Below are 8,826 nucleotides of genomic sequence, written 5' to 3' on the forward strand. Positions count from 1 at the left end.
TGTGTCAGAGAACAGCAGTCTGACTGAGCAAGGCGGAAGATGAGAAGGAGAGAGGGAGGAGAAGTGGGAAAGGGTGGCTGGTGCCAGATCACAGGCTGCCTCAAAGACCAGCGTTGGTGGAAAGTGTGCGCCCCACTCAGAGGCAGAGGGAGCCGCACAAGGTGTTTGAGCAAGAGAGTGACATAATCAGAGCTGTGCTCGAGAAGAGGGCAGCCATTTGCTGGCTGGCTTGGAGTGAGCCAGGAGGTGGCAGGACGAGTTAGGAGGCTGGTTCAGTAGCTCAGGCAAGAGCAGGGAAGCCTGAGTAGATCAGGCAGAGGGGGCCTGCCAGCCCAGGGGCCTCCCAGCACATGCCACCTCTGTTCTGGGCAGTCACCTCTCACATCCCCCTACCTCATCCTTCACCTCCCCAGGAGGAGTGACTGATTCTGTTCCTTTGTGTCCTTAGGGCCCCCCAGGATCTGAAGGCCTCCCAGGCCCCCCAGGCCCAGCGGTGAGTGAAGAATGGCATGGGGAGATGTGGTCCTGGTCTTGTCCTGGGGTCTGAGGGCAAGAAGATTAGGTTTCGGCTGCATTGTTCTCTGTGGGTGACAGGGTCCCAGAGGAGAGCGAGGACCCCAAGGTAACTCCGGTGAGAAGGGCGATCAGGTGAGTGATGACTGGGACCCGGCTGCAGGGAGGCAGGAAAGGAGCTGGGTCCCTGGTGATCACCAGCTCTAGTCTCCCCACCCTACCTGTCCTTGGGTTGTGACCTACCTCATGCCCAGAGCCTCACCTGCCAGCCATGGTGAGCAGAGGGGAGGGCAAAGCCCATGGGCTTGAGGGTGCCCCACCTGTCACTCTTTCCACCTGGGCAGCCAGGCAGGAGAGAGGGGGTGGCACAGCACACTGTCCCTTGCTTCTCACCCTAGGGATTTCAAGGCCAGCCAGGCTTTCCGGGCCCACCGGTGAGTGAAGAAGACACAAAGCCAGCTCTGTCTGATGTGGTCTCATCGGGAGGGGCAGGCCTGACCAGGCCAGGCTCGGGGAGGATGGTCCTGGAGAGAAAAGGGGAGAGGCAGGGGAGAACGGCCTGGGTGGCCAGGCCTGATTCCAGGAACCAGGACCTGGAGAGCCCAGCCTCTTGTGTGGGCCCCAGCCCAGCAGGCCAGGCAGACGTAATGCTCCCAAGTGGTGCTTCTAGGAAGTCAAAATGAATTGCATTAACAACAGTGCATCACGCACAGGAAGAATAAAGAAGGGGAGCTCCCCCTCCAGCCCCACTTTCATTCCTGCCTGCCCCTTTGTTGATACAGGGTCCTCCTGGATTCCCAGGCAAAGTTGGAGCACCTGGTCCACCTGGCCCTCAAGCAGAGAAGGTGAGCAGGACCCCGGGTTGGCAAAGTCACAGATCTGAGCCATGCAGCTCCCATGCCCCTGTCCCACCCCTAGCATCAGGCTGTCAGGAAATTCCAAGACTGACCCAGTTGCATTGAGGCTGGGAAAAGAGGCCTCCAGGATGGGCCCAGTGACTACTGGAGGCCAACAGCGCTTGCAGTGGACTAGTGGGCTCCTCGGTATGTCTGCTTGGCCCAGGATGCCTGCGGCCTCTGTGCAGCCCAGGCCCTTGTCTGCTGCAATGGGGGTAAAGGCAGGGAGGTAGGTGGGGAGGAGGCAGGGGGTCTGATGGAGGAGTAGAATGTGATAGGCAGCCCAGGCCACCTTCGTCTCCTGGGCGGGAGGATGAGCAAGGAGCTGAGAGAAGGGGGAAGCGCGTCCTGAAGGAAGACACCAACGTGGAAGGGGAATGGGCTCCTCCTGGGTAGCCCTGCTCCAGTTGTCCCCAAGGGCCCAGAGAGGGCAGGGGTGGCCCGTGTCCTGCCTGGTGACAAGGGTTGGGGGAGCAGCAGTTGGAGGAGCTCCTATGCTGGCTGCTCTTGACTTTGGCTTGATAAATGCTGGAGACATGGCTCTGCCTTGGCTTGGGGCTGACATCCCTGTCTCGGCCCAACCTCTGGGCTCCCTAGATGTGCCGAGTGGGTGGTGTAAGAAGCCCTAAGATTGACTTCTGAGCTTGGGGTAGGGGGATCTGGGTTCAGAGGGACAGGCAGGCGCCTACAGCCTTGTATAGAGCCTCTTTCCCCTGAGAGCACACACATGAACGTCTCACTGTGCAGGTGAGGAAACTGACACCCACAAGGCTTCGGGCAGCCCAGAGGCACACAGTGATGTTAGCAGCAGAGCTGAGACTTCCTTCCCAGCTCCAGGAGGACCTGGGCCCCTCACTACCTCCCCAGAGCCCATGCTGATCAGCCATGCTTGGGACAGTGGTGGTTGCTAGCCCCCTTCCCCTTCCCCTTCCCCTTCCTTCCCCTCCCCAGGACCTGAGTGGCAGCCCCTGCTCTCCTTAGGCTGGTCATTGCAGAGAATCCCAAACCTCTGGCCAGTGGTTCTTCATCCCAACTGCCAGTGGGGGCCAACATTGGTTGGGGCTCTGCTGACCCCTCCTGGTGGCTGGTGGCATTACAGTGCCCCCGAGTTCTTTTTCCCCTTTGTTGGGTCTCTCTAGCGGGATCCCTTCCCCTGACCACCCTGCAGCCACTGATCCAGGGCAGCCACCCTCTCCACACTGGGAGAGTGCAGCTGCCTTCCCCGCTATGCTGCTTGCCTCCCCCCGCCTTTTCTGGTAAACATTCCAATCCTTGCATCAGTTCTCATCACTCTTCTGCTTTGAACCTTCAGTGGCTCCCCAGTGCCTGTGGCAGGGGTTTTCAGACTTTATTTTGTAGCCCCAGAGTCTTTTTATCACATAAAAGCAAATGTAAAAACCTCAATCTATAAAACAAATACGAGTGGGGCTTCCCTGGCTAAGACAACGGTGGGGGTCCTAGAGTCTCCCTCTTCAGTCCCCACTTCATGCCCCCAGCTTCGAGGCTCCCCCAGGAGCCCCAGCGCCCTAAGAAGTACAGCTTAAAAACCACTGACTGTTCGATAAAGTTTAGCACAGCGTTCAGGGCCCCCACTCATCACGGTGACTCTTCCAGCCTCTTCTGCCTGCTGGCCCATCCCACAGGCTCCCCCAGACACCCTGGCCAGGCCAGGCATGTGCCCACTTGCAAGTCTTTATCCTTCTCTTAGGTTCCCTCTGGCATGCACTTTTCTCCTCCACCTGCCCAATCCCAGACATCCTCAGAGTCTAGCATCTGGTGACACTTCTGTGACACTCTCCCTGATCCCCAGCCAGAGGGAACTGATCCCCGCTCCTGAGCTCCCTGAGCCCCTTTCCACACAGAACACTTGGACAGTTTTATTGCCCCTGGTTGTGTTGGGCCCATGACCCTCACTGGACTGTGAGCTCCTTGAGGACAGGGGCACCCACTTTTTCATCTTGGGGAATCAGAGCCCACATGGCGCTGGGTGTGCTGTTGAGGCCTCTGTGCAGCCCGGGCCCATGTCTGCTGGGATGGGGGGAAAGGTAGGGAGGTAGGTGGGGAGGAGGCAGGGGGTCTGATGGAGGAGTAGAATGCGACAGGCAGCTTTCACAGTGGATTGAAGCTGTGCTTTCAGTTCAGCACATGCTACTGAGCCCCTGCCATGCCGGCCCCTGGGTCAGCACTGGAGAAGATGCCCTGTCCCTTCCTCATGGGGCAGCAAGGAAAGGGGATGCTTTGCCGATGAAGACAGATCCTCTTGGGGAGGCGACGTGTGGCACATATGCAGTTAGACAGGGACAGACTGGGCCCAGAAGCCAGCTGTCCTGTTTCCAGCAGTCACCAGGACCCTTGACCCAGATCCTGGTCTCCACGGGTGGGGCAAAGCCCTGCTGACTTTATTGTGGGCGGGGGGGGTGGGCTGGTTTCCAGGGCAGCGAAGGGATTCGAGGCCCATCAGGCCTGCCTGGTTCCCCTGGGCCACCGGGACCTCCTGGGATTCAGGTGAGTGTGTGCCCTTTCAGCGTGGCAGGTGTGTGCGGTGCGTGCACATGTGTGTGATGCATGTGTGTGTGTGCACCTGTGTGTGTGTGCTGGGGTGGGAGTCAGGGGAGGGGTGGAGAGAATTGAGGGGTTGGGCCAGGTCTCCCACCTCCTAGGGCTCCCGCACCAGCATGTAGAAATGCCTCTTTCCTGTTTCCAGGGCCCCGCCGGTCTGGATGGTTTGGATGGGAAGGATGGCAAGCCTGGCTTGAGGGTAAGATGATGGGCTGGGAGGGCAGGCACCCCTTCCTCTCCTTTTTGCCAGAGGAGCCAAAGTCAAGGGAACCCTGATGGAAAGAACCGAAGTATCCCCGTCTTTGTCAGGGGGCACCCATGCCCTCCCTCGGTCTGTCTCTCTCTACCCCAGCTCCCCGATGGCACCACAGCCCCTTGGCTTCCCAGTTCTCCTAATGGCCTTAAGCAGGTTAGGCGAGCTAGGTCTCACCAAAGGCAGGATGGTGAAGGCACTATGTACGCAGAAACTCAAGACAGCTGAGGAAACCAGGCTGGGCTTCAGGAAGAATCAGGGTGTGGACTTGAGCAAGCCCTGGCTCCTTGGGTTTTGCTGGGGAATCTGAAAGGGCTGGGGCCATAGGACAGGGTAGAACATCAAAGTCAACCCCCTTATATATCCCAAAGAAGGAAAGCTAAGGCCCGGAGAGGGGCTGGAAGTCACTGAGGATCCACAGCCAGTCAGAGGCTGAGCCAGGCTTGGATTCTTCCCTCCATCTTGGGATAGCTGGGGAGGGCTGGAGAGAGGGGAGGACAGAGGTATGAGTTGGATACAAGCTGGGCAAAACTCTTGTCTCAATCCTCCTCGTCTCTTTCCCTAGGGGGACCCTGGTCCTGCTGGCCCCCCTGGACTCATGGGACCACCGGTAAGTTGAGCTGCAGGAAGGAGTTGGAAGCTGCGAAGTTGCAGCTTCTGCCTGGGTGGCTGCAACAGCTCAAATCCAGATCCTCCGTGGACTGTGTTATGACTTTGGATTGGTTTGAATTGTTTGAACTGAGGAAGGAGGAGTGGGAAGAGGCCCCCAGCTGACATGAGGGACATGAGAACTCCCTGATTTTTCTTTCAGGGCTTTAAGGGAAAAACAGGACATCCTGGCCTCCCAGGACCTAAGGTAAGGGCTGGTGACCTCTGCCAAGCAGGTTATCTCTGCTCTCCTGAAGGCCTGCCCCCCAGACATACATGGCAGCCTATCCTGGGCAGAGAGGCCATCCCAGCATCAGAGCCTCCTGGGGCCACCGGTGCCTGGCAGACTGGGTCAGGGCTTCTCTGTCTACCAGCTGGAGGGTGTCAGAGGGCCTCTGGCCAAAGCTGGGGCAGATGGCAGGGTCCCTCTGATGTGAGGTTGACTTGGGGTAGGGATGTCAAGTGAAGGTCTGGTAAGCTCCAGCTGCTTCTCTCTCTTCTAGGGTGACTGTGGCAAACCAGGTCCCCCTGGCAGCACTGGCCGGCCTGGCGCAGAGGTGAGGGCCAGGGATCCACACGGCTGCCTTCAGTTTGCCTTCAGACTCTGCGGAGTCTGGGATGCAGCCGCTTCTTCCTGCTCACTGGCAAATTGGCTGCTTTCTGTCCTCAGCCTTCTGGGAGGGGTGTCACCCAACACTGCAGGTCTTGAACTTTCTCCCTCCTCTTAAGGGTTGTAACTGGTTCTGCTCCCTGGAGGTTGCTGGGTCACCAACCTAAAAAGGCAGGGCCTGGCCTGCTCAGGCTGAGGATCCGCCTTCTCTACCTAACTCTCTGGGAAACTTGGGTCTGGAGGCTGGGAACTGGCCCAGCTCCTTTGGCCATTGGCGTTACCACGTATTCTGCCCAGCCCCTCCCACCTGACAGCCACATGGTGCAAGCGAGTCAGTTTCAGTGTCATTTTTTCCTTTTTCTGGCTCCTGCAGGGTGAACCTGGTGCCATGGGACCCCAGGGAAGACCCGGTCCCCCCGGCCACGTTGTGAGTTGAACCACTTTTGTCTCTGTCTCCATAAGAGTTAGCATTTTGGCGGGGTGGTTGGTGGCGCGTAGGCTGTCATGACCTGAGAGAACTTGCCATAGGGGCTGCCCCAGCCGTGGGAGCACTGGGGCCACTCCTTCTGTGGTTTCCAGGCTTTTCGTTATTTTCTTATTTTCTGGGCACATTCAAGTTCACTTATCAGATGGAGGTCATTCAGTCAACAAATAATCGTGGAGCCCCTGCGCCATGCCAGGCTTGGGGGACTTGCTGATGAGCTGGATTGGGGTTGGGGAGACAGAGTGACAGAAAGAGAGGAACCAGGGGTGACTCCTGCATTTGACTTGGGCAACTGGGTAAATAGGTGGTGTGTTTCCCAAGATGGGGTGACTTGGAGAGGACATTTATCAAGCAATAATGAATTTCCTGTCTACTTTACTCATCACTAACATAGATGACTGCCAAGCGGTGCCTTTGATCAGTGTGACGGTCTGAGCTGATGCGACTCCAGAGAAAAGCGAAGATACTGGCATTTTGTTGCAGCCCTGTTGTGGTTGGCTGCATAATAATTTCCAGGAGCCTTTTGGAAATGTTAAAAATAGTTCATGACCAAAAAAAAAAAAGAACTCTCAGGCCCCCATCACTATTTTTATGCATCTCAAGGGGTCCAGAGGCCCTGGATTGGGAATGCCATATCAAGCCTGGTTCCCCCTCACATTACAGATGACAGGGGGAGGTGCACTCAGAAGCGTGGCCCCATTGGAGACTCAGTGGGGCTGAGGCCGAGGGTGTGCAGGGTTCCGCCTCTCACTTCCGTCCATCCAGCCCCTTCGTCTTGCAGTGTGGCAGTCTCTGAGCTGTACACTCCCACCCCAGGAGACTGGAGATGACCAGAACAGAGGCTATGGCCTCTGGAACGTGCCACCTGGGGGTGTTGTGGGAAGCGCTATGAGAGAGACCCAAGTGCCCCAGGGGTTCAGAGAAGGTGTCACTCTGATCAGGGAGGTGACCTTTTGCACCGCAGAGGCATGGATGTAGGCATCAGAGCTAGGGAAGGGCATTTCAGATGCAGCCCTAGTGCAGCAGCAGGGACTGTCTGGGTGTTGGAGTCCCGTGCGCTCCAGTGTTGGCCAGCGAGTGTTGGCTCCTTGTCACTGTGGATGTCGGGGTCAGTGCCAAGCCCCTGCCCCTCACCCCCTGCTGCACAGACCCCCAGCTTCTGGTCTTCCCTCCTCCATAGAACAGCAGGAAGTGGGCTGCCTTTAGGGAAGCAAGGGTCCCAGTAGCCACCTAGGCCAGGGAGTAACTCCCCCAGGCCTTTGTCCTCTGCACTTGGCCTCTGGCCATGGCTTTCAGATCATCCCCCTCAGCACAGCCCCAGATGCTCCACTCAGCCTGGGTTGGAGGGAGGGTCCTGTGTGCCCAGGACCCCCAGGCCTCAGCTCTGGGCGCAAATCTTGTCAGAAGCTCAAGTGCAAGACCAGAGCGAAGGAAGGTTTCCAGAGGAAATGGAGCTGCTGAAGTTTAGAGCTTGTTTCTGCTGTCAGGCCCTGTGCCTCCCAGGGGTTTTACTATTAGAACCTGTTTCTATCCCACTGACTCTTCTCTCTTTAGGGGCCACCAGGGCCTCCAGGCCAGCCAGGACCAGCTGGGATCTCTGCAGTGGTGAGTAACACGCTCCGCTCCTTCCTCCCTCCCAGGAGTTTTGCCCCTGCTTGGCTGTGGGCTCCATTCAGAGGAAGCTGGGGGGATGGAGAACAGTTTGTCTCATCCCCTCCTTCCCTGGCGTCAGCCTCTCCTGCCTCCAAAGATCTCGCCTTCCAGGATGTGGCAGAGGGCTTTGGAGAGGGCTGGAGGTCATCCCAGAGTCCTGCTGCAAGTTCAGGCAGTGCCACCTCTCCCTGTAGTCCCTGGCACATGATCGGGTGTCTGTCTCTGGCTACATGGGAGTCCACTTTGCCTGCTTTCCTCCCCTCTCACCGTCCCCCTTCCTGTTCTCTAGGGTCTGAAAGGAGACCGAGGAGCCACAGGAGAAAGGGGCCTTGCAGGCCTCCCAGGCCAGCCCGGCCCCCCTGGACACCCTGGCCCCCCGGTAAGATCCCACATTCTACAGCATAGCCCAGGGGGAAAGAGTCAGTTGGCTCAAGGCCTGTTGAGCACAGCATAACATATCTGGGGTCTCCAAGGAAGGAGAGGCTGTCAGCGTGGCAGGATGGCAGTGTGGCATTCGGGCCTGAGGATCATGCTGAATTTGGAAGGACAGGCCCTGCAAGGCAGTGCTGTGCCAGGCTGCACACGAGGTCACTGCCCATGACGGTGCCTCAGCATCAACCTTCTGCAGACCCCTCGGCTACGTGTCCCTGTTCTGCCCCTTCCCCTTCCCCAGGGGAGCTTGTCGGTAACCACAGAAAATCTTGCTAAATGTCAGGAACCAGAAATGCAGTGCTGTTACTGTAACTTCCTGAGGTCCTCGGAGACCAGGACTTGGTCTCAGCTCACGTTTAACACTAAGAGTGCTGATATATCGGTCACCGATGTGTGCCGAATGGTGGACTAAGTGCTTGTTGTGCATTTTATCTTAATCTGTGCCGCAGTCCCATTTAGTGGATCTGATTGTCCCCGTTTTACAGATGAGGAAACGGGGGCTCCGCAAGGTTAGGCAGTTTGCTCGGAGTCACATAGCTAGTGAGTGGAAGAGCTCTGACTTGATCCCAGCCTGCCTGATTCCAGAACTCGTGTCCTTAGCCACTCTGCAAATCTACCTCACTCAAAAGTTCCAGACAGGTGAACCCCATCAGGTGCAACTGATTGCCAGGGTCAGGGATGAAAAGTCTCCTGGGAGAGCAGAGGCAGGGACCCAGGTCTCCTGGGACCCATCAGGATGCTTTCCATCAACGCAGACTTTTTCTGGGGGGCAGCAGCA

General features: G+C 57.6%; 1 protein-coding gene across 25 annotated transcripts in view; it reads left to right on the top strand.

Annotated features, from left to right (window-relative positions):
* The window catches only part of COL16A1 (collagen type XVI alpha 1 chain), a 51,807-nt gene that overhangs the window by 37,846 nt on the left and 5,135 nt on the right, over positions 1 to 8,826 (top strand). For 21 of the 25 annotated variants that reach the window (XM_063657727.1, XM_054465253.2, XM_063657699.1 and 18 more), the window contains 12 exons: positions 449 to 493; positions 595 to 648; positions 912 to 947; positions 1,296 to 1,358; positions 3,843 to 3,914; positions 4,114 to 4,167; positions 4,787 to 4,831; positions 5,033 to 5,077; positions 5,373 to 5,426; positions 5,853 to 5,906; positions 7,518 to 7,568; positions 7,906 to 7,995. In XM_063657727.1, coding sequence (XP_063513797.1) covers positions 449 to 493; positions 595 to 648; positions 912 to 947; positions 1,296 to 1,358; positions 3,843 to 3,914; positions 4,114 to 4,167; positions 4,787 to 4,831; positions 5,033 to 5,077; positions 5,373 to 5,426; positions 5,853 to 5,906; positions 7,518 to 7,568; positions 7,906 to 7,995 — 663 coding nt within the window. The other 4 variants (XM_063657759.1, XM_063657763.1, XM_054465296.2 and 1 more) reach the window with 1 other exon arrangement.

Source organism: Pongo pygmaeus, chromosome 1, assembly GCF_028885625.2.
Source record: "Pongo pygmaeus isolate AG05252 chromosome 1, NHGRI_mPonPyg2-v2.0_pri, whole genome shotgun sequence".
Classification (NCBI taxonomy): Eukaryota; Metazoa; Chordata; class Mammalia; order Primates; family Hominidae; genus Pongo; species Pongo pygmaeus.